The sequence below is a fragment of the Lepidochelys olivacea genome (assembly GCF_965140295.1).
Source record: "Lepidochelys olivacea isolate rLepOli2 genome assembly, chromosome: 2".
NCBI classification, from domain to species: Eukaryota; Metazoa; Chordata; order Testudines; family Cheloniidae; genus Lepidochelys; species Lepidochelys olivacea.
In genome coordinates this window covers 56,719,883-56,746,048 of record NC_140412.1, presented here as the reverse complement: position 1 = coordinate 56,746,048, position 26,166 = coordinate 56,719,883, and the positions used below count along the sequence as shown (strand labels likewise).

The 26,166-nt window shown below is 41.9% G+C and overlaps 1 protein-coding gene across 1 annotated transcript in view; it reads left to right on the top strand.

Annotated features, from left to right (window-relative positions):
- The first annotated feature begins 319 nt into the window (after positions 1 to 319).
- CRISPLD1 (cysteine rich secretory protein LCCL domain containing 1) overlaps positions 320 to 26,166 on the top strand; it is a 64,885-nt gene continuing 39,038 nt past the window's right edge. The window contains exons 1-2 of the mRNA XM_084620286.1: positions 320 to 638; positions 2,006 to 2,328. Coding sequence (XP_084476412.1) covers positions 2,071 to 2,328 — 258 coding nt within the window. The 5' untranslated portion in view covers positions 320 to 638; positions 2,006 to 2,070. The remainder of the gene's footprint in view (positions 639 to 2,005; positions 2,329 to 26,166) is intronic.

Here is a 26,166-nt window from a genome sequence, read left to right as displayed (position 1 = left end):
TGCAGGATGCAGGCTTTTAACGCGCCCTGGCTCCGGCTCTGGATTTGCTTGGTTCAGTGAGGACCCTTGTTCTCTTGGTAGAATTTGGGGCTGAAAAATCTGCAGGACGGAGGCAGGTAGCTGAAGCTCAGAGGGAGCCAGCTTTTCCCTCTCCAGGCAGGGGCTGAGTGGCGCTAAACAGAGCCCCTTCCCGAGTCTACTGGCGGTGCCGGCCGGGCGGGCGGGATGCTGGTGGGGCGGGGTGGCCAGGGCACGTCACTGGGGGCGCGCTCTAGGCCCGGGATAAATGGCTGGGAGCAAAGCGCTGAGCTTCTGGTACCGGCAGCTGCAGGGAGCAGGAGGGGGCCCCCGAGAGGCCGGAACGAGCGGGGGAAGGGGACTCCCACGTCCAGAGCGGGGGGCCAGGGAAAGTGTCTGCGCGGAGGGGCTGGGACTGGTGCACAAACTTCTCGCCGAGTTTGCAGGCGCAGCCTCCAGCGCGCCCCGGCTCCTGCTCTGCTCTGCTCTGCTGCCCGGGCAAACCCGGCGCGTCTCCCGGCTCTGCGAGGCGGGGAGGAGACGCGGGCGGGCGGCGGACCGAACTCGGCCGCGGCTGGGTGGCTGCAGCCTGGACCGTGGGGTCCGAAAGGCCGGGAGAGGTAAGGGCTTGGCTCGGCATCGCTTGGGAACGGCTCCGCGCCTTGCAGCCCTAACTCCCGCAACGAGCAGCAGCGCCCGGAGCTGCGCTTCTTCCCACGCACCAGTCGAGGACTTCCCGGGGAGACCCGGCTCCTCGCCTGGTTTTCTGTCCAGTTCTCCTCGCTTTCCCAGGCGGGGCCGTGTAACAAAGGGCCTGAGGAGGGAGGGAAGGGGGGAGAGCTCCCAGGTCTGACTTGCTGGAAGACTTAACTCTCCGCGGGGTTGTTGCTCCATCGCGCGCTCTCTGGATGCGTGCTGCTGAGATGAGGAGCAGCCTTGGGGCAGCAGCAGCAGTTGATTTGTCCTTAGAAGCCGGGCGGGTGTGTGATTGCAATGCAGTGGAGGCAGATTGGGGGTTTTCCCCCCCCCCATAGGAACAGGAGCCAAAAAGCCAGACGTTCTCATTTCAGCATCTTTATTTAATGCCTAACGGGTGTGGAGAGTGCAAATTGGCCCAGTAGTGTAAGATATCTTCCCTTTTGGAACACTGAGTATACTGGGCACCAGTTCCGCCTCTCTGTGCATTTTCTTCAAGATGCCAGATGTTCCTTTCCCCGCCACTGCTAGGTCCATAACTGGAGCGCTAGGGCATCGGTGTTACAGTGTTAATATGTTTAGGACTGGGATGAGGGAGCTACTGTAGATAGCGCACTGCTGCTTTCCAAACTGTAAACCTTCCAAAGTGCAGTAGCGGGCATCAGAAGAACATTCTTGAGGGTAGAACTCCATCTTAAAAACTTCTTTTAAAAGAATTCATCATTTTTGGTTCTGCAAGCATAATAAATAAACCCTGCTTGACTAACAGGTTTTAATAATCTAAGTTCTGTTGTTAAGTTTGGAGACTCAAAATGTTTTTAAATCTTAAAACAAAAGCTTCTGATCAAGATCAGATTTGAGAGTTCCGATTTTTTTAAAGCTTACTTCATATTCTTTTGGGGGGTTGTTTTCATTTTGGGATTGGCTGCAAGCCCCTTTAGCTTGAAAACAGCTATATTTATACCCTGGGATATTATGAGGACCTAATTAATTTATTCATCTAATTTAGATTGCTTAGTACCTCCCTTTATCAGGTGAAGGCAGTTTATGAAAAAATTGCTTTTATTTATGCAGACGCTTAAGTGTGCTTTACATAACGACCTGAATGATCTTCAATTCATGAGGTCAAAGCCACAGTGTAAAGGATGGGTGTCTGTGTTCTCTGGCATCCCTAGAAACCACACTGGCACACTCTCTTCCCAACTACAGTTTGACTTTTGTTATTTAACAGATTAATTCAGGCCAGCACTTTAACCTCAGAATCACTTTACTCTCTCTTATGCCTTTGCAGCCAACAGACCTGGAAGAAAGACCTTGTCCTGGAATTAACCCTGGGGAGTTTTGAAATCGTTCGTCATGAAGTGTGTAGCACAGGAATGGGTCCCAGTAACTGCCTTGCTATTCATAGCTCAAGCAGTTTCTGCAATGGTTCTTACCAATGGTACATTATTAGAGGAACTTTTGGAAAAGTACATGGACGAAGATGGTGAGTGGTGGATTGCCAAACAAAGAGGGAAAAGGGCTATCACAGACAGTGATATGCAAAGTATCTTGGATCTTCATAATAAATTACGGAGTCAGGTGTATCCACCAGCATCCAATATGGAATATATGGTAAGGACAAATTGATAGCGGTGTCCAGAAAGAAATCTTAATGCAGTAGTTGCTGTCATTGTGTAAAATAGCATACTTGCAGTCATTGTTTCTTGATGTTTGTCTTTTTAAAACAGTGTTATAAAATGATGAAATGCAACGGAATATATTTGGGAGCTAAAAAGATAAGCAGGGTGCTAAACTGGAAACATTGCATTGCAAAATAGCACAGGTTCTTCCTAGTTCCTAAACTGGTATATTTCTCTGTTTAATATATTAGTATGTGATAATTTCCCTTTGTTTTTGGCCTTTTTTTCCCCCTCAGTGTGTATTTAGTGTTTGTTGAACCTAAAGCTTTCACTTTTCTCAACTTCTGGTTTTTTTTATAGTTTAGGTTTCATTATGACTGGGGCCCTACCAAATTCAGGGTCAATTTTGGTCAATTTCAAGGTCGTAGGATTTAAAAAGTAGTCAATTTCACAGTTTCAGATGTTTATATCTGAAATTTCAGGATGTTGTAATCGTGTGGGTCCTGACCCAAAGGAAGGCCATGGAGAGGTGGGGGGGCAGTTGCAAGGCTATTGTAGGGGGGTGGGTTGTGGGATTGCCACCCTTGTTTCTGCGATGCTGCTGGTAGGTATGCTGCCATCAGAGCTGGGCAGCTGGAGAGCAGCAGTGGCTGCTGGCTGGATGTGCAGCTCTAAAGCTAGCATCACCGCCAGCAGCATTGCAGAAGTGAGGGTCACAGGGTATGGGGAGCTGGTTACCATATGTTCCTGTTTTCCTGACAGCCTCCTGCCCGGGTCCGGGGCTGACAGCCACCCTCACTTCTGTGCTGCCTTCAGAGCTGGGCTCCCAGCCAGCAGCCACTGAGATTCCTGCAGCTGGGGGAGGTTCCCAGAGGTGGGTCTGACGGGGCTTCATGAGTGGCCCCTGCATGGGAAGAGGAAGTCCCATCACTAGTCAGCCTGGGCTGGGATTAGCAGCTGGAATCTGATACACAGTAGGAGCCCGCGGCTGGGGCACTCCCAGTCCTGCCCCTGCCCTCAATAGCCAGATTTCATGGTCCATGAAAGGTTTTTGACAGCCAGGAATTTGGTAGGGCCCTATTTATGATCCTACTTACTTATTAGAGCATATTGGGAATACTAAAATTCTATCCTTGGAACTCCTCAAAAGGCCAGTGGCCTGACAAGAATGGGACGATTGTTTTATTACTCTTACATCTGCAGAAAAATTCAAACTTTGTCACAATGTTCATATATTTTATATTTTTTACTATACAAATAACAAGGAGATTGCATTATTATAGGCAGGGCTGATCGCACCCCTTTTACTAAGGTTGCCCAGCAGTTCCCATCATAAGATCCTGTTTCAGTGGCTTATAATTTAGCCAAACGTGAACTGTTCAGGCTGAAAATTTCCATGCAAGGTATGTGCCACAGGCTGGTTGTTCTTTGTTTTGTTTCGTTTTGCTTTTAAATTTCAGCTACAGCAGTTCAGCCATATGCAAAGATGAGGCTAGGAAAAAATGTTTTATTCTTGCTAAAAAATTCTGATGACCATTGAAAACTATGCTTTGGAACAGGAAATTTAAATTTGTCAAGCAGGCAGTCTTTGTGTTAGAGCAGTGCTTTTGTTATCCATGTGAAATCCACTCAAGTTTAAGACAAGTTAGAAGCCTTTTAAAAATCTCAGTTTGCACATGCTCAGTAGAGACTTATTAGATTTTAGCAGCTAAAGTTCCTGACAATTCTGTTTGTGCCGAACATTCTCCAGCGCGGGGCTGAGCAGGACTTTCTTTGCAATTGCAGCTGTAGGGCTGCTGTGGGCCAGGTTTGGGCATCTGAATTGAAAGCAGGAAGACAATTTCTTCTCTGCTGTTAATGACCCCCGTGCTGGGTTCAGGCATGGAGGAGGAGGCTGCCTTATTTGAATGCCGTGGAAACAATAGGTGGACCTGTGCAGGGTGGGGTGAGGTAGATGGAACAAGGAGCCAGGAGAGGGGTTGAGACTCGGACTAGAGACTGGTTGGTGATGGGGCAGGAGGGACTGGGACTTGACAAGAAGACTGGAACTCAGAGTTGACTGGGACTCTGACTGGGACTCAGAGTGGGGACTGACTTACTGGGCAAAGAGATTGGAAGGTAGGAAGGGAAACAGGTGAGGGAAGATACTGGATGAGGAACCTGGGCGGGAGACTGGAACTGGTTGGACAAATAGACTGGGACAGTGAAGTGGTGGGATAGATGTAGGGGGATACTGTGCTTGGTTGAAGAGCCCAAGGAAGGTGTTTGGGACAGGGAGGCATTGAGGATAGGGAATGTGGATGGGAGGCAACCGGAGGCCAGAGTGGGGGAGAGAAACAAATTGGATGAGGAGCCAGGAAATGGGGACCTGAAACTTACTCAATAAGGAGACTTGGGACATGGTGCTGGGGGTGGGAGGGAACTAGGAATGGCTAGTCAAGAAGACAGATTAGGAATTGGGGGGATGGGGACACTGGAACTGGGATAGAGAGTCAGGAGTGCTGAGACTAGGACTGGGTGGGTCAGGAGGCTAGGACTGGGATGAGAAATTTTGAGATGTGGAGACTGGATCAAGGAGAACGGGACTGGGATGTGTCGCCAGGGATGGGGAAGATGTAGGAATGGGTCAGGGACAGGTTGGGAAGGAAGTGGTGGACGAGGTTATGCTGGAGTGAAATGGACAGAAGAGTCTGTGCCCACTAGAACACACTTTTCCCCAGAGCCTGGAATGGAACCCAAGTTTCCTGAATCTCATCTATCCTTTCTGTGCTATAGCAAATATCTGTGAAACCCACTGGCAAAGCGCCTCATCCTCCTCTAGTGTTGGCCCACATAGAGGGTAACAACTTACTACTGCTATCACTCTGTTAGCTCAAGTGCCAGAGGTGTGTGTAGTGGATCTAAAGGTTCCAACCCTGCTGATGACCCACATGGGTGTCAATATGATGCTACATAGTGGGGTTTCTTATTTTTCAGTTTGTTTTTTTCATAACCTAGGAAATTACAAACAAAAATCTATGTTAAAAGAAAATAATTAAGGTTGGAAAGTGAAGTAAGCACTCAAAAGTTAGGAAATGCTATAATTAAGGTTGCCTGTGCAACCTTATTGCCACCCCCTTGTGTGTTTGTGTTATGATACAGTCTTTTGTTATATGATCAAATACTAATTTTTTTACAGGACCACTACCTCATTCACTGCCCAGGATGGATTTGCTCTGGGGATTTATAGATTACAAGGCCACAAGGGGCCACTGTGATCATCTAGTTTGACCTCCTGTGTAGTGCCAAGGCCATAGGTCTTCCCCGAATTAATTCCTATTTGAACTAGAGCATCTTTTTTAAGAAAAACATCTTAATCAGGGTTGTTTAGTGTGAGACTCTGTTGTTTATAGGCATCCCTGCTTTATGCGTTGTCCAAGTTGGAAAATGTGTAATGAAAGAGGCAGGGGATTGCAGGAAGAGAAAGGATGGTCTCAGGGTTAGGGGAGTTGAATACAGTACTATCCAGGCAAACTGAATTCTGTCCCTGCCCTTGAGACAGGTTTCCTGTATGAGTCTGATGAAGACATTTAGACCAAACTCTTACAGTGGTCCCTAATTGTGCTTTCCTCATTTTCTGGGTGCCTGACTTGAGACCATGGCGTCTGATTTGTGGAAGGGTTGAGTACTCACAGCTGCAACGGAAGTCCATGGGATCTGTGCTTTGAACAAACATAATGCTATATAATGTTAAGTAGTCTGAAAAATCAGAGCCTGGGTATCTCAGATTGGGCACCTGAAATTAGTGAATGCTTCTGAGCTTAGTCTTTATGTGCCTCCAATTCCCATCTGTACAATGGAGAAAATACTAGGGCTGTCAAGCGATTAAAAAAAATTAATCACGATTAATTGTGCTGTTAAACAACAATAGAATACCATTTATTTTAGATATTTTGGGGTGTTTACTACATTTTCAAATATATTAATTTTAATTACAACAAGAATACAATGTGTACAGTACTCACTTTATATTTATTTTTATGACAAATATTTGCACAGTAAAAAAATGTATTTTTTCAGTTCACCTCATACAAATACTGTAGTGCAATCTCTTTATCATGAAAGTTGAACTTACAAATGTAGAATTATGTGCAAAAAATAATTGCATTCAAAAATAGAACAATGTAAAACTTTAGAGCCTACAAGTCCACTCAGTCCTACTCCTTGGTCAGCCAATCACTCAGACAAACAAGATTGGTTACAATTTGCAAGAGATAATACCGCCTGCTTCTTGTTTACAATGTCACCTGAAAGTGAGAACAGGCATTCACATGGCACTGTTGTAGCTGGCATTGCAAGATATTTATGTGCCGGATGCGCTAAAGATTCATATGTCCCTTCAAGCTTCAACCACCATACCAGAGGTATGCTGATGATGGGTTCTGCTTGATAATGATCCAAAGCAGTGCAGACGGACGCATGTTCATTTTCCTCATCTGAGTCAGATACCACCAGTAGAAGGTTCGCAAAAAGAAAAGGAGTACTTGTGGCACCTTAGAGACTAACCAATTTATTTGAGCATGAGCTTTCGTGAGCTACAGCTCACTTCATCAGATGCATGCCGTGGAAACTGCAGCAGACTTTATATATACACAGAGAATATGAAAAAATACCTCCTCCCACCCCATTGTCCAGCTGGTAATAGCTTATCTAAAGTGATCATCAGGTGGGCCATTTCCAGCACAAATCCAGGTTTTCTCACCCTCCTGGATTTGTGCTGGAAATGGCCCACCTGATGATCACTTTAAATAAGCTATTACCAGCTGGACAATGGGGTGGGAGGAGGTATTTTTTCATATTCTCTGTGTATATATAAAGTCTGCTGCAGTTTCCACGGCATGCATCTGATGAAGTGAGCTGTAGCTCACGAAAGCTCATGCTCAAATAAATTGGTTAGTCTCTAAGGTGCCACAAGTACTCCTTTTCTTTTTGCGAATACAGACTAACACGGCTGTTACTCTGAAACCAGTAGAAGGTTGATTTTCTTTTTTGGTGGTTTGGGTTCTCTAGTTTCTGCATCAGAGTGTTACTCTTTTAAGATTTATAAAAGCATGCTCCACACCTCATCCCTCTCAGATTTTGAATGGCACTTCAGATTCTTAATCATTGAGTAGTGTAACTATTTTTAGAAATCTCACATTGGTACCTACTTTGCATTTTGTCAAATCTGCTGTGAAAGTGTTCTTAAAATGAACATTTGCTGGGTCATCATCCGAGACTGCTATAACATGAATTGCAGATTGCATAAATGCAGATTGCAGGTAAAACAGAGCAGGAGACATACAGTTCTCCCCCCAAGGAGTACAGTCACAAATTTAATTGACGCATTGTATTTTTAATGAGCATCATGAGCATGGAAGCATGTCCTCTGGAATGGTGGCCGAAGCATGAAGGGGCATATGAATGTTTAGCGTCTCTGGCATGTAATTACCTTGCAACGCTGGCTACATAAGTGACATGCGAACACCTCTTTTCACTTTCAGGTGACAGTGTAAAAAAGAAGCAGGCAGCAATATCTCTCGTCAGTGTAAAAAACTTTGCAGAAAGATTGGCAAAATAAGAAGTAGGACTGAGTGGACTTGTAGGCTCTAAAGTTTTACACTGTTTTGTTTTTGAGTGCAGTTATGTAACCAAAAAAAAAAAATCTGCACTTGTAAGTTACACTTTTGCGATAAAGAGATTGCACTTCAGTACTTGTATGAGGTGAACTGAAAAATACTATTTCTTTTGTTTATCATTTTTACAGTGCATATATTTATAATAAAATATAATAATTGTGATGGGGCAAGGCCAGATGGCTATAGAAAAGTAATGGGAGATAGATATATTAGCTCCAGGCTAAACAAATCCCTGGTACCAGGATAAGTGAAATGGCAGCTGCTCCAGGTGAATTAAGACACCTGGAGCCAATTAAGAACTTTCCAGAAGGCAGGGAGAATGCTAGGTCGATTGGGACACCTGAAGCCAATCAGGGGCTGGCTGAAACTAGTTAAAAGCCTCCCAGTTAGTCAGGTGGGTGTGCATGTCAGGAGCTGTGGGAGGAAGTTGCGCTGTTGAAGAGGCTGAGTAGTACACACCATATCAGGCACAAGGAAGGAGGCCCTGAGGAAAGGGTGAAGTGGAGCTTGAGGAAGTGAGGGCTACTGTTGGGGAAGTAGCCCAGGGAATTGTACATGTCATGTTTTTAAAAGGTCAGCTACTATAGCTGATACTATTAGGGTCCCTGGGCTGGAGCCCGGAGTAGAGGGTGTGGGAGGGAGCCCACCTTTGCTCCCTGATTAATCACTGTGACTGGGAGACAACAGAGTCGGTGCAAGGAAGGATAACTTCTCCTCACCTCCCTCGCTGGCTTATGATGAAAATGGTTCAGTAGACTGTGACCCTTGTCTCTAGAGAGAGAAGTTACGTGGAGGGTCACAGTGAGCCTCTGAGGCTAGCAAAATCCGCCAGGAAACGCGGGACCCACGGAGGCAAGGACAGAGCTTTGTCACATAATATAAAGTGAGCACTGTGCACTTTGTATTCTGTGTTGTAATTGAAATCAATATTGAAAATGTAGAAAAACATCCAAAAATATTCAATTTTCAATTGGTATTCTATTGTTATAAGTGTGATTAATCACGATTAGTTTTTTTAATGGCGATTAACTTTTTTGAGTTAATCAGAGGAGTTAACTGTGATTAATTGACATCCCTAGAAAATGCCACCCCTCAACTCTCAGGGGTGTTGTGACAATAAATGCTCAAAATGAGTTAGGCTCCTAAATTCTACTCTGGCTTCTCACTTCCACTGATTTCAGTAAAAGTAAGGAGCCGAAATAGATGTCAGAGCATTCAGCCCTTAGATAGTACAGTGATGAGCAAAGTGGCTGTCCCTAGGGCTATTCAGGGCCTGGGACAACCTCCCCACTCCAGCCGAGGCCCTGCCCCCAATCCACCCCTTCCCCCAAACCCTCACCCCCGCCCCACCTCTTTCCAGCTTCCACCCCTTCCGCCAGGTGTTGCTTGGAGCCAGCAGAGCGGAGCGGGGCAGTCTGGGGCCAGGTCGCTCGCTGCTGCTGGTGCCAGGCCCCCCACCAGGGTGGATTTGATTTAAATCAAATTGATTTAAATCATGATTTGAATCACTAGTCAGGAAGGCTCAATTTAATCATGGATTTCTACATAAAAGTGCATTCTTGTTGGTTGTTATAACCTTAATACATATTCTTCACAACTCAGAGATAGATGTAGGTTTCATTTTTAGAAGGTACACACTATACATTTTTAAACAGTGATTTATTTTGAAAACTTTTCAGATTAGTTTTACAGCTATATCAGAAAATGAATGATTGGTTATTTCATTTACCAACGGTAATTGAAGCAGATATTTATGAAGTAATTGGAACGTGAACTATCTCCAATTCAACAGGTTAATCTTTAATATTTGGAGGGTTTTCTTGCCATGCTGTATTAGGAGGAGAACATCACCAGACAGACATTTAAATTGTTTTATTTAACTAAAACAACGTTCAGTATTCTGGATTTTTTTCTTCAACAGCAAACATACAAGCATTTGAATTTTTGAATCTAGTTAAACATTCAAGTTTTTTAAAATCAGGTTTGTTTTTGTTAAAATTGTTTTTTATCTAAAATAGTTAAATGAAATATTAAAAAAAACCCACCCAAAAATTAAATTGACTGTCAGCCAGGTCAACATGAGAAACTTAAAATATTGGCTTCTGCAGCTAACTCAGTTGTCTTCACCTTCATTTTCCTGTTTTTTCATAATCTGGGAAAGAAAAACGAGCTTTCCTGCTTTTTCAGGTCCCAAACAATTTCTCAATTTGGAATTAATTAATCCAAAGGAAGAAAATATTCTTTCTGCACCGGCAGAAGAAGCTACTGCTGTTAAAAGTGAGATTATCACTTCAACAGTCTCTGAATCCAAGTGCTTAAGTGACTTCCACCAGTTCACTGGTGTGACTTTCTTTAAAACATCATTAGCAAACATATATTTCTTGAATGGTTCACTTTAGCTCTGAAGTTTATTATAGTTGGTATTATGGAGGGATGATTGCTGGACGTCCATGTCATAGCCAACTCTTCTTCTTCAGCAGTTAAGGTTTGACCCTGGTACCGAGTATTGAGAATATTTGCAAGAAAATGAGCTGGAGATAGTGCTTGTCCCATTCATTTTTTTTTTAGTGCTTGTAATTTAACTCTGTCATTGCATATTTCTCTTTTTAAGATCTCACTTGGTTCCTTCCAAATTTCAACAGCGTCAGCAATAAAACAGCTATTTCCCTGCGTTTTGTTCAAGGCTACAGAAATAGGCTTCAGGGTACTCAGCATATGTTCAGATTTTCTCTTAAGCCCAATGTTGAGAACTTTGGCTGTCACAGTGCCATCTATTTTTTCACAATTTTGTTCACAAACTGTCATCAGATTAGGCCAGTTCTTGATATAGTGCTCAAAACAGTCCACTACTGAGTTCCATTGTATGTCTTGGGGGAGTGTTAGTTGGTTCCTCCCACTTTTTTCAGAGCAGCTGCTGCAAAGTGATTGTTACGGAAGTATTTTGCAATTTTAACATTAACCTTTTTGTCTGGAACACTGAAGTCTTTGGCTAGGAGGTGCATCAAATGAGTACTGCAACCATATATTATTAGCCTGGGACTCTCTTCACTCTCTTCTAAATTTCTTCTCGTCTTGCATACATTTGCAGCATTGTCTGTGACCAAGCTGCATACTAGGCATTTGAATTTTTTTTCACAGTTATAGCTTTTACTGCTACTTCTTGTAAGTATTCTGCTGTGTGTGCATTTCCTGATGTATCAATTGTTTCTGTAAGGAAGACATTCCCTTCTTCTGTTGTCACACAAGCACATACAACATGATCATTGGGGACATTTCTCCACCCATCAAGACTCAGGTTAACAATTTCACCCTCTAGACCTTTTGCACAACACTCAATTTCTCTTTCATACACTTTATCCAGAATTTGCCTGCAACATCTGCTCTGTTGGGTGGACTGTATCCTGGTCTTAATGGCTGAACCATATAAATAAAGTGTGGGTTCTCAATCATATAGAAAGGAGAGTTTGTTGCATAAACAAACTGGGCAATGTTTTTCATCAATTACCTCTTTTTGTAACACAGTTATTTAATTATTATTACCATACTGCTCATCTAGTATTACTCATTGCATTCACTGACACTCAGTACTACTTCAAAGGTGAAATGGTAAAAGGAAGATCTGCCTATTTCAGCTATTCATTGTTTATCACAACTGCATCTAAAATGATAGTACCATAGAGTTACAACTATATATTTTTTTTGCTCAAACATGAGAATTCAAGAATAGTCCAGAAGGAAGACAGGCAGTCCTTAAGAAAGAAGTATGAAATAAAAAAGTTTACCAACCTGAAGATCCTGCATGTTTAGACATGTTCCCTTCATCATCTTCAACGCAGCTTCCTCCTGAGAAGGAACACTTCTCATGATGTTGTTTCATTAGGACAACCAGGCCTTGCATTTCTTTGTTACACTGTTTGCATTTTGCACGCATGCCTGTCTTACCCACAGGTAGAGGAACTTCATTAAAATATTCCCAAACTGGGTCTCTTTTATGGCCTGCTGCCATTATATGTTTTCCCTTCTAGTGAGAGAATGGTATGGTACATCTCAAATCAATGAAGGCTACACTCAGAAGGACCTCAAGACTTCCGGAATATGCTGCTCAAATAGTTTCACTTTTGTTTCTACTGCCTGTCCCTCCCTTCTCACATTTATCTCTAGACTTCTTGTCCTTGTCCAGATCTATTCTGCCCCCAGTAATCTTCTATTCATTGAACTTTTTGAAATTTTGCACTTTTAGAGAGAGGTAAGGGATTGACTCTGTGTACACAAATTTGCAGAGGGACAATAGGATTGAGGTCTGTTATTTCTCACCTCTAGATATTTATTTATTTTAAAACATTTTTGCTGTTAACAAGCATGTTATCTCTGGAGACACAAATCCACAGTTTGAGAACTGCAAAACTAAGCATCTCTGATGGTATCTTCTAGAGCGAGCACTGAGTCCTATTGGGTAGATAGGAAGATTAACCTAAATAATCTATACAGAAGCCCCTGGAACCCCATTAGATTGGGTCCCTGATCCATGAACTATTGGAATTCCTTTACAAAACTTTTCTTAAACATTACATAAATATATTGTCTCATACTATAGAATTAGAATTTATAATCCGTATTCCATGATGAGATACATTATAGCTCAAAGATATCTTAATTAAAACTATCTTTAGATTTTTTATTTAAATCGGATTTTTTTTTAAATAATTGATTTTTGTCCACCCTGCCCCCCATGTCCTGAAGCGCAGGGCCCCCCAAAGCACAGTGATAGCACCATAGAAAAGCTTATGAGGAAATTAATAATGCCATCTCCAGAGCAGAGTTGAATTGAGTGTGTTAAGTAAAGCATGGGGCCACATACTGAAGAAAAATAGGAATACAAGGACTTGGACAGCTGCTCATTATTTGAATTCCATCCATTCTGTGCACTGAATGAGGCCAGGGCTCTGTAGAAAAAATAGTATGTGATCATGTAATTAAAGACTGTATGATAAGGCATACGCATCTAGTGTTGCACAGACAACCTTAATTCTGGTATTTCGTAACTTTTGAGTGCTTGACTTTGCAATTTTAACTTTTTTTTTTTTTTGGTAGGTAATATGGTATATAGAGAACTAAATGCTGAGACAGTCAGTGCACATTTTCATGTTCCAAGAGACACTTTAGTAATAGAAAAGAGCAATTTTTCTTAAAGAAATATTGCCCTCCAAAATAAATTATAGCCACTTGCAGAATGTCTGGTTTTAGTAATTATAGGGTCCTATGTTTTCTGGATCTGGGTTTTGAAACTAAGATTAAAGTAGGCAAGATTTGTTAGGTGCCTTTAGCTATTGATAGCCCTACAGTTGGGTCCTAGTTCATGACTCGGCTCCTAGATGTACCTATAATACAAATAATAAATGATGATAATAGAATTGAGCCTTGGCTGCTAATTGAAAAATAAAGGTGGGGGACCAAATTTTATACTCCGATTTGAAGCACAAGCAACAATAAAAAATGAATTATGGAGACCCCATGGAGATTTTATTCCCGTACATTTTTTTTTGTCTGCTTGTATTTTACATTAGGAACATCAGGTCTTATTGAAAGTTGAGCTGCACCATTCCTTAGCAGCCCTCAGCTGTGGAGGAGGAAAAGTTCAGTCTTTAAGAGAGAAAGCTTTTATCCTAAAAGTTTGTCAGAGTTTGAGTTGAGCAGGATTTAACAAAAACAAAAGGAAAAAAAATCAAAGTTTAAAAGGTTCTCCTATTCTCTTGTGTGTTCCCTGAGTGAAGTGGGGTAGGGAGAATAATCTTGCGCTGCCCTACCCCCTTTGATATACCCAAAGGGAGTGTACCCAGGGTGCTGGGACTACAAAGTATAGCTGACCCTTACTTGGGATGTGCATGGGAGAAAGATTTCTTACACTCTCTGTTCTTTGGCAGTAGCCAATGTAAAGATTCATCAGGCAGACAGCGGTAAAGAATAATATTAATAAGATAAACATACAATCATGCATGATTTTCTGATGACATTAGAATGACTGGATTTTGATTTTGCCTCATCCTGTGATGTTGATTTGCAATGATGCAATGTCAACTGTATATGATGATGTTACAGTGTAATGCTCCTGGGGGAATTCTGTGCCACAGCGCAATGCGGAATTATGCAGAAATATTTGGTGTGCAGAATATTCTTCCCGCCAATAGGCTGCAGAGATGTTGGCTGCCACTAGGAGTCGCTGGACCCAGCAGAGCCCTGGACGAGGCCAGGGAAAGACGAGGCCAGGGAGGTGGGAGAGGGAGGGATCTGGAGGATTCCCAGGGCTCCCTGAAGGAAGGAGGCAGCAGTGTGCTGGAAACCTGGGACCCAGCATCAAGCTGTTTCTCCCTCTGGATCCTTGTGCTCTAGTAGGGTAGTGTCTGTGAGTGTCTGGGCCAGGGGGGCCCTGCAGCTGGTCTCTGGGGGGCTAGAGGGTGTGAGTATCTGACCCCCTGGCTGGGCTCTGTGGGGGAACGGGCAGAGAAGCAGGAAGAAGTAGGGGTTTCTTTAATTTTCTACTCCTGGGGGAATTTTTGTGTCTTATTGTTACAGACATACTTGCTGACAGGTATTTTGAAATACATTTCCAAAATAATTGAAACTGGTGTGATTATATAATGTTATATTGACAAATAAAATTTGCAGAATTTTATAGAATTTTAAAATATTAGGCACAGAATTTTTAATTTTTTCGCACAGAATTCCCCCCAGGAGTAACTGTAAGTATGGTGAAAAGAAAAGGAGGACTTGTGGCACCTTAGAGATTTGTTAGTCTCTAAGGTGCCACAAGTCCTCCTTTTCTTTTTGCGGATACAGACTAACACGGCTGCTACTCTGAAACCTGTAAGTATGGTGTGGCTCTTGGAGATTCCACTGGGGAGATTCCACTGGGGAATCCACTGGGGTTTATGGCTGACAGCTAATTATTTAGACCCTGATTTTATAAAATAAGCTTTCACTTTAAATCCTAGCTTTCTTTTTCATCATGAACCTTACTTTTCTGTACATGACAGGAAATATTTCGGCCTATTTTAGTCTAGAAATGTATCAAATCACAAGCTATAATAAGATCTACATTAGTGCTAGCTGTGTATAGTCACATTGCATCTTTTTTCACAGGCCACTCTCTTGAACGGTAAGACAGTTTTCAAACCCACCCTCAAATAGGTATTCACATGAACCCCTCCCACAATGTGACATGAGTAGAATCAGCACATCTCTTTGGGTTATGAGTGATGAGTCATAACATGCATTATGAAAATGCTACATACAATGGAAATGTGCATATGTTATGTAAATGTAGGCCCACATTCTGTCTTGCATTGTATAAGTATGCTACGGAGAAAAGAATGAATAAGGAGCTTATCCTTTCCTTGTTCCTCACTGCCCCCTTGTGCACCTGTGCAGAGGAGCAACTCAGGTCTAACTAAAAAGAAAAGGAGTACTTGTGGCACCTTAAAGACTAACAAATTTATTTGCGCATAAGCTTTCGTGAGCTACAGCTCACTTCATGAATGCATCCAATGAAGTGAGCTGTAGCTCACAAAAGCTTATGCTCAAATAAATTTGTTAGTCTCTAAGGTGCCACAAGTCTTCCTTTTCTTTTTGCAGATACAGACTAACACGGTTGCTACTCTGAAATCAGGTCTAACTAGCACTCAAGAGAGCACAAAGAGGCAACAACTCTGCTTTCTGACTGTCCACAGCCTCTGAGGAGCAGTGTGCGTTGTCTAATGTGCTCCATTCAGCCTTTAGCAGCTACTCTGGTGTGCAGCATATACTAATCTAAGGTTTTGCTAATCTGTTTTAAAAACATGCAGATTTTTAAAACTGTGCCATTTCCGATCTTGTGCCCTTGATTGTGGTGGCGTTTGCACTCCAGTCTCTGCATTGCTTCAGTGGATAAATGATATACTCTGCAGTGAGTGTGGTTGTGTATAATTGTTTGATGTTTTTAAATATCTTGTTGAAGTTCATAGTGCAGGAGTACATGAGGCAATATGTTTGTGGCTATATTCTTCATTTGCCATTTCACCGTTTTTGAAAACCATTCATGGCCTTATAAACTCGGCTGCCATGAATGTTATCCTTTAAATAATTCAGTAAGTTGCATCAAAAAGACACTTCATCAAATGAACCATGGAAATATTATAAATCAGAAAGGCTGGGTAGCCATATTTACATCTGTACTGTTTGGAAAATACAAGGAACTCTTTCTACAAACTATTTACTCCCGTATTCCTAATAGGGTTGCCAGGTGTCCAGTTTTTGCACGGTTCCCAAGCAGTGGCCAGCATGTCCCTCCAGCTCCTAGGCGTAGAGGTGGTCAGGGGGGCTCTGCGTGCTGCCCCCACCCTCGAGCGCTGGTTCTGTGGCTCCCATTGGCCCGGAGCCCGCACCCCGCTCTCACACCCCAGCTCCCTGTCCCACCCGTGAGCCCCCTCCTGCACCCAAACTCCCTACCAGAGCCTGCACCCCCTCCTGCACCCGAACCCCCTGCCCCAGCCCTGAGCCCCCTCCTGCACCCAAACTCCCTTCTTGAACCTGCACTCCACCCCCTCTTCCGCACACCTACCCCCTGCCGCAACTCTGAGCCCCCTCCTGCACTCAGAACCCCTCAGCCCCAGCCCAGAGACCCGTCCTGCATCCCCAGCTGGAGCCCTCACCCCTTCTGCCTCCCAACCTCTGGGCCCCAGCCCGGTGAAAATGAGTGAGTGAGGGTGGGGGAGAGCGAGCGGGGTGGTGGTGGTGGAGTGAGGTAGGGCAGAGCCTCAGAGAAGGGGCAGGGCAGGGGGTGGGGCAAAGGCATTTGGTTTTGTGCTACTAAAAAGTTGCCAACCCTAATTCCTAAACACTGTGTAAGGCCACAAAAATGGTTTCCACAAATAAAACCTCCAAAGGCATCTTTAACATGAGTTAGCCATGAATTCTGTTTTTAAACTTACCTCCTCCCATGTATTCCTGCATTTGCCAGAAGTAGGTGTCTTTTCTGGAACAAATAGAACAAGTGAATTAAGTATAGTTCCCATAAGTATAGTTCCCTCATTCCAATATTGTACTGCTGCATAATTAAGTTTGCAACACTATTTAATTCTATTGTAAGTAGCCCCTTTAATGCAATTTTGAATTTTTTGGCACTTTGCCATTTAGTGAGAGTACTATGTTTTGTATTTACTGTAACTGTTGAAGGTAGGTCTTATTTATTTATTTTGTCTTCCTGTGGCCTGATTCTCTTTATAAGTTACCATAAGTCTATAACTTACGAATTTTTAAAATATGTTTTATTTCACAAACCTGGTGGAAGGAGATAAAAGCCGATGACACTTTTTTACCTCAGACCCAGTTCTATTTTCAGATGTAACCATATGACAACTATGTATGTGAAGGCAGCATTTGATCCTGATTTTGTTTATTTGTCACAGAAAATGAAAAGAGAAATAACTAACATCCACAGAATTATACTCTTTTTTGCCCACACAGGGTATAAAAGAAGTATGCACATTTATTTTTAATTTGTATCGTAGTAGTGCCTATTTGTTCCTCTGTGGGTCACGTCATTCTGGTGTCTTTTCATAATGGTAAGTTATTACGCTGACAATGCTGACACAATGCTGTCCCTTTCAAGACTGTGGCTGACCCATGGCTTTCATGGAGCCTCACGTTTCAGAGCCATGAAGCCTTATCACACTATCTCATAGTTTACCACATAAAGATTGGACCTTTTAGAAGAAGAAAATTGAAAGATGGCCATTTGATGATATTTTGTGGTTCTTGAAAGTCCCAAATTTGGGGCAAATGCTTGCTCAAGTTTTTTTCTGTTTTTACTTAATCCTTGCTCAGGCAAATTCTCCTTGAAGTTAAGAATACAGCATAATACAAAACTTTGGGTGACACTGACTCATTGCTACATAAAGCCATTCTGTGAATGTGACGATAAGGTGTTATTCAGCCCACCAACCTGTTGGCAGGCTGGGATCATGGCTAAAGAACTTATTCAGACACTGCAAGGTTCTTTTGGGCCACAGGATCTATATAAGTCAGGATCCAGTAGCCCCATCCTCTCCACCCATTCCTGTCAGCCTCTCTGTGGTGAGAGACACTATTTATCAGTCCCATTTTACAGCACACTTAGGTTACAGAGTCAGTATGTTTGTTGTGGAGCCAGTCTCTGTACCCCGGTGTAGTGTGAAGAACTGAAAAGGGGCTTAGAAAGTTTACAGGGACTTTCACTGGCCTTCCACACTTTGGTGAATTTCTCCATTCTGTGTATGAATGCCCATATTTAAGTTCTTAGGCCTTTCTGAAACATCTCTGTCATGTCTGTTTTGTTTGTCGTCAGTTTTTCCAAAGCTTCACAGGGACACTTGAAAAAACACAATTCCCATTCCTTTAGAGCTGAGAACTGTGGTCTGTGGAATCCTTTAAGTGGCTGGAGGGCACTTAAAAAAACAACTTAGCTCCCTTTTCAGAGCAAACTTGTCTGCTTCCTTCCTGGCTTTCCACTTTTCTGCTTCACTTCAAAGGCTGGTGGAAGTGCTTCAGCTTCTTTGCCCAGTGCTGAGAGGCTACTGACGCTGCATCAAAGAATACTGTGACGTTGACTTATCCTCTTATTCTGTCTGGCATTTTTCAGCAAAGGATTCTGCAGCTTGAAAGTGGCTCAGTGAACAAGTGGGTAAGTCCATGTTATGACTTTGATGTAATGCCAGTAGCAATTAACAGGTTTCAGAGTAGCAGCCGTGTTAGTCTGTATTCGCAAAAAGCAAAGGAGTACTAGTGGCACCTTAGAGACTAACAAGTTTCTTTGAGCATAAGCTTTTGTGAGCTACAGCTCACTTCATAGGATGCATTCAGTGGACAAATGCATCCGATGAAGTGAGCTGTAGCTCACGAAAGCTTATGCTCAAATAAATTGGTTAGTCTCTATAGTAGCAACTAAGTGGCTCTAAGCACAGAAGCTGGAAGTGGGAAAGATTGGTTTACTGTTTCAAAGTTTAAGAGAGCTTTACCAAAATAAAAATAAAAATTACAAAAGTAGGAGGGATGCAATTCATCTATCGTTTTTATTTTGCTGTCAGAGAATTTCTTCACCACTGTTAGCAAAATTATTAATTTGCAGCAGCAGAACATAGAGCTCAAGCAGTAACATCTATAGTGAAGACAGAAAGAATTGTTGATTTACACAGAGTAAATCTAACATGTCTTCTTCATGTTACCCAACCAGGAATCTGATTTAATTTAAGATTTGTTTATTGAGAAACACTGACTGAAACTCCCCTGAATACTATGGGTGAATTTGGCCTGTCCTCTACAGAAAGAGGTGCCATCCACCCTTGATTTTACTTGAAGCAAAGTGGCTTGTGAGACCAGGAAAAGTGACTCTTAAAAGAAAGCCATTTTCGTCCATAATGAGAACCTTTTTTTCATATTTTGTGAAAACAATACCTTTTTGTAACATAAAATGAGTTTACTTCAGTCATTAAATCCAATGTTTTGGGCTGCATTTACAAGAAAGACAAGTGTTCGTTAAATAGCTCACCACATTTGCCCTGGGTCCCATGCTGGCCCTCAAAATCAAATGGCAAGCAACTCTTATTTGAAGACAGTTGCTCAACTCTGGTTTTTGTGGAACATTTTTAAGCAGATCTCTTATAGGGGTGCTAAATCATGTCTAATTACTGTGTCGTCCTTTCCAATATTCCATTTCTACTGTATTAAAATCAGATTCACAGGAGTCACCATTAAAAAGCCAATATTCATCAGACCATAGTATCTGAGACACTGCAATTACTTCCTGAAGCACCTTTTGATATATTATATGGTAACAGTTGTTAAAAATTGGCTTGTAATGGTGGTGGGAGGTGATTAAAGAAATATTTAAGGCTCTGGTCTTCTCACAATAGGATATACATGTATATAGATATGAATAAGTTGTAATAGAAGTGGAGTTAAATGACTCTTTGTCAACAGAAGATGTTGGAAAATTAAGGTCAGTTATCACAGTTCTTTTGCTACTCCAGAACACTATTGCTCTTAGAATATACAGTCAGTAAGATGATTTTAAAATATTGTGGATTTTGTTATCTATTTTGCAGTTTTAAAACTGCAACATTGACATTGCAGGCAAGTCACCTTAGACATCTTAATATTTCAGCAAGATCTTAATATGTTTAGATTACACTGAAAATGAAATGTGATTTGTCATTTGTGCCATTGCTATTTTTGTTTTTGACTCTTCTAACACCAAAACTGCAAACACATGAAACTGTAGTACAGGGTTGCTTCAGAAATTGGTGCAGTTTACTCAGTGTTCAGGAACAATATTTTTGGCTTCAGACTACTCTGCTGCTTCTAGGGAAAAGCCACATTTTTTCCTGCTTTCTTTTCTTTTCCAGAAGAGTAGTTGAAGCCTCTGGGTCTGTGTAGGGATCTCTTTAAGAAGTTTTATAAACATCAGACTTTCAAAACTGAAATATAAAAAAGTTCTTGCCACTTTCCTTCCAGTTAGTTTTCCTTCCAGTGCTATAGCAGAAAATGGCAAAGGGGAAAAATATAATAATGTCAACTATTCCCTCTTTTTTACTATCCTAAATATGATTAGTAATGGAACTGCTAGTCTTTAGGGTAGTATAGTTATTTTCATATTTGGAAGGAGGGTTATGTAATGGTTGGAGCAGAAATGGAGCATTTGATCCCAACTTCTGTCACTGACTATCTGTGTGGCCTTAAATAAGACACGAAGTCCAAAGTTGTCAGACTTGGATGGCTAAATTCAAGACCTAGATCCATATTTAACTATTTAAATAAGTGATCTAATTTTCAGAGTTACTGAGCATCACCAGTTTCTACTGATTTCTTTCAGGTGCCTAAATATGAATTTAGGTGTCTAACTTCAGTCATCTGCATTGGAGAATTTGACCTTAACCACTCACTGTGTCAGTGTACTCCTCTATATTAAACAATACAATATTTTTTACCTATATTGAAATGATATTGAGAGCATTAAGTGTCTGTAAAGTGCTTTGAGATCTTTGGATGGGATGTGCAATGAAATTCAACTTATTATTATTACATGGAACATATAGGTATCATAAAGTGAGGCTCTGGACACCTTGTCTTTCTTACTAGCATAATATGTTGGTGCCAGGCTGCTGATTTGTACTTATTTTTGGCTTATTCAACCATGGTATTTTTCATCCAATATTTCATCCTTCCTTTTTTCCCTTCTCAATGTAATTAGTCTTAAAGAACACAGTGGAAGCTATTAAAACTTAAATACCATACTGTACCATGGTATTTATGTTACAACTCTACTACCAATATTTAGAATGTATACCGCTGCGAGGTATTTATACCATGCCATGATAAATGTTTACTTTCAGTGGTACTCACTGTACTTATTTCCATCTTTAGCAAGTTTAAATTTCAGCTCTTTTACTTCCATAGAATCATAGACATGTAAGGCTGGAAGGACTTTGAGGTCATCATGTCCAGCCCCCTGCCCTGAGGCAGGACTAAGTATTGTCTAGACCAGTGCTTCTCAAGCTATCTGATATGGGGGTCCGGCAATTTTTTTTTCCAATGTGTGCGCAGACCAGCAGCTGATGGCTTGCGGACCGGCACCAGTCCGCGGACCACCACTTTGAGTAGCACTGATCTAGACTATCCCTGACAGATGTTTGTCCAACCTTCTTCTTAAAAACCTCCAGTGACAGGGATTCCACAACCTCCTTTGGAAGCCTGCTCCAGTGCTTAACAATTCTTACAGTTAGAAAGTTTTTCCTAATATCTAACTTAAATCTCCCTTGCTGCAGATTTAAGCCCATTACTACTTGTTCTACCTTCAGTGGACATGAAGAACAATTGATAACAATCCTCTTTTAACAGCCCTTAATACAGTTGAGTACTTATCGCATCCTCCCTCAGTCTTCTTTTCTCAAGACTAAATCTCCCCCCCACCCCCCCTTTTTTTTTTACCTTTCCTCATAGATCAGGTTTTCTAAATCTTTGATCATTTTTGTTGCTTTCCTCTGGCCACTCCCTAGTTTGTCCACATCTTTTCTAAAGTGTGGTGCCCAGAATTAGACACAGTATTCCAGCGGAGGCCTCACCAGTGCTGAGTACAGTAGAAGAAGTATCTCCTGTCTCTGACATATGATGCTCCTGTTAATGCACCCCAGAATGACATTAGCCTTTTTTTGCAACTCTCATGTTGTTGACTCAGATTCAATTTGTGTTATGCTTTAGCCCCCAGATCCTTGTCAGCAGTAGTACTGCCTACCCCGTTATTCCCTATTTTGTAGTTGTACATTTGATTGTTGATCCCTAAGAGTAGTACTTGTCTTTATTGAATTCCATCTGTAATTCCCTGAATTCCCTTTTTTCCCCTATTTAAAGATAGGTATTATGTTTGCCTTTCTGCAGTCCCCTGGGACTTCACCTGTCCTCCATGAGTTCTCAAAGACATTTGCTAATGGTTACTAGGTTGCTTCTGCTAGCTCCTCATTACCCTAGGGTGAATTTAATCAGGTCTTGCAGAGTTTAATACATCTAACTTATCTAAATATTCTTTAACCTATTTTTTCCTTATTTTGGCTTGTGTTCCATCACCCTGGTTGTTAATATTAATTGAATTGAGTATCTGATAACCATCTTTCTTTTTAGTGAAGACTGAAACAAAACAGGCATTAAACAGAGCTTCAACATACTGCTTTATGCCTTTTTTCCTTTCCCTGAATATGTGAATTTCTATCTAGCTGTGTAAAATGTTATTTTGGTATTCTGCATCCCACTAGAAAGTGCTTTGGGATTCTGTTTGAAGGTGTTACAAGGTAAAGAGATGCTGCACAGTTCTCATGCATGAAAGGTTAACTCAGATCCCTGCTTGTCACATGGGTGATCAATGATGAGGGCATGACTGCAGAGGGAAAGTGGCTGTGTAAATGGTTCCTTGGGAAGAAGGGTATGGTTTTTTTTCCTTCTTCTCTCAGCTGACTAAAAAGCTGGAAGGGTCTCTATCAATTAGGACCCATTGTTCTGAGTGTCTTTGTTTGTATGTAACTTCTTTTTTATAAATCAATAAAAGCAAGCCCTAAGGAAAGGGATTGAAACTCTGCCACTGGTCAGTGTTATTAATCTTCTTTGGCTGGGGATTCTGCCCATTGACTTACAAAAAGGATGCCCTCAGTGCTAAATTTGTAATGAAAGAGGTGCTGGAGCTCAAGCAATTGGATGCTGGGGCTCAAGCAATTTTTTACTTTCATAACTGATGCAGCGAGCTCAGTTGTGCTGGGGCTCTGAACTGCTGAGCCTGGAGGTGCCAGGGTCAGACCTGACAAGCCCTGACACAAATTAAGCACTGGCTGCCCTATACAGCTGTACGACCACATGGTAGCAACAGGAAGAAATGAAAACAAGTGGCTGCACACACAGCTGCCAGACCTTAGAATAGTTGCTGTGAAGAGAATCATTATTACAGGTCATTGTTGAATATTGAGCCAGGGCTATGTTAGGGGTGTTAGAACTCGAATGTTTGGTCTCCTAGGCTTTAGACCAACAGGTAACTGATTGACTGGGATTGCTGAATGACTCTGTCCCAACTTCTGGAAATTAATTTTTAAAGTCCAATCCTCTTTTAGCACCTGTCCTCTCAGTTATATCAGTCGGTTTTAAAATTCACATCTTGGGTTCTGAATAGTAGTAATGAAAAGGTGTTCCTCTTATCCACCTGGTGCTACTGAAATCAATGGCAAAATTCCCATAGACTTCAACACAACCTGGATTGGCTTCATGTTAGTCATAGACAAAAGCAAAATTTGGCAAGCTATCCATTCACTATTAACAAGCTTTGAAGGTCCAGTTCAAGAGTCTGATTAAATTGATATTCCTAATACCTTAATTTTGAATAGAGAAGTTGCTTCACACGATTGGTTTCCATGGAAACACGCCACTCTGAGGATGAATTCCCATGCATTGCAGTCATATAAGTTTTTGACCTTTGTATTCTCTTTGCAGACCTATTACTAAAGTAGATTTTGCATCAATAGCCACCAGCAACTTTGCAGGCTATGTTTTTCTGCTTAACCCCCAAACCAATATATATATGTATCCGCTTAAAAAGAGTCTTGTCCAGACAGGTGTAAGAACAAGATCCTGTGTGGTCTCTTCAGCGTGTGGATTTTTCACACCCCTGAGAGACATAGCTGTACTGATGTAATTCCTCGTGTAGACCTGGCCTGAGTCAGTATAATGTTTGTCTTCTTTCTGAATGCCATATGAGTTCTGACGTGAACCAGAAAAAGAAAAAATCTGAAGGCTTGTCTACAGGGGGACACCTAAGAAAATTAATTGGAATTAACTAAAGGTGTGAATTTGAAGTGGATTAGTTAAACTGCATTAAAGCCCTGTGTGAAAACCCTCATTCAAAATTAAAGCAGCCTGAATTTAGTTTAGTTTAATTCAATTTCAGGATGAATTAAGCTAAACCAAATTTAGATCAATTTAATTTTCAATAACATCATCTTCACAGGGACCGAATCTACTTCACATTCACACCTTTAGTTAGTTTGGATTAATTTTCCTGGTTGTAACTCTTATTTCTGGCAAATAGGGATGTGGTGGAATAATGAGAGAGAGACTGACAATAGATACTGTTATTAAGAAGCTTAGTTCTTTTGTGTTTTCTGGATAATTTTGTTAACTTCACTGAATGTGTAATAATATGTCCATGTAAGATATAATTTTATGTGAAATTGTTGTAAAGTGCCCAGAGCAAGAATAAATTAAATAAAAAACACCTTCCTATTAATTCTTTTTGTTTTGATGGAGAAGTAGAGGTACTTTTTCAGTGAACTGTAAATGGGTAGCTCTGCCTGATGTCAAGAACACAGTTTCAGCTAGGAAGGGGCCATGGTCTTAATGTATTGGCCACCATTTCTCCACAATTCCTCCCTCTCTCCTTTCCAAAAGAATCCATTAACTGAATGAAACCATCTGATAGACAAGAAAATCACCATACTTTTCTGTCAATGTGTTATGGTAGCTACGTGCACTGTCCTCTTCTACTGGTTGATCCACACAGAGAATAAGAGTGTGTCAGTTTTTAACTCAGATGGTAGATGGTGCTTTTGGTACTTAGATTCAATCCTCACAGACCACTTATCATGTGGGGGTTATATTATAGTATTTATTTTAAATGGGAGCACTATGGAAGCAGATGGCTGAAGCCTTCTCCCATAAAGAACACAGAGGAGAATTACAGGAACTCCTCACTTAAAGTCATCCCGGTTAACGTTGTTTCGTTGTTACGTTGCTGATCAATTAGTGAACATGCTCGTTTAAAGTTGTGCAGTGTCATTCTAGTGTCGTTTGGCAGCCGCCTGCTTTGTCCACTGCTTGCAGGAAGAGCAGCCTGTTGCAGCTAGCTGGTGGTTGGTTGGAGCCAGGGTGGACCGACAGCCCCCCTGGCTCCCTCCTATCAGCTCCCCACTCCCCTAAGTTCCCTGTGCAGCAGCTGCTCAGCAGGCTACCAATTGCTGCAGTTCAGCTGTCCCTCCCCCCACTGCCATGTGCTGCTCCTGCCCTCTGACTTGGAGCTGCTCCCCGAGACTTCTGCTTGCTGGGGGAGGGGGGGAAGAAGAGAGGGGCTAATGTCAGGGTGTCCCCCTCCCCCCTGCTCCTGCACCCCGCTTACCCCATCTTTCATAGAGCGGGGGGACAGACAGAGGGAGCTGCTGCCTTAGGCAGCAGCTGTGGTCCAGTCTCAGCTTGCTGATCTAATTAACAATGCAGTGTACTTCTGACCCCACTCTTCATACTTAAAGGGGAAATGCACATCTCTATCTCTTAAACACACACAGGGTGTGTGTCTCTGTCTGCCTCCGTCCTTTTCTGCTGCCTTGTAGAGTATGAGAGTTAACCCTTGAGAGCTCAGCCAATTGCTAGTTCATCATTTAGCAGTAAGGCATTCCCTGGGAAATATCCCACCCTCTGACTCCCACACCTCAACCAAGCTTCACAATCATCATCACTGTGTACCAGTATTAAATTGTTTGTTTAAAACTTATACTGTGTGTATATATATATATATATATATATATATATATATATATATATATATATATATATATATATATATATAATATAGTCTTTTGTCT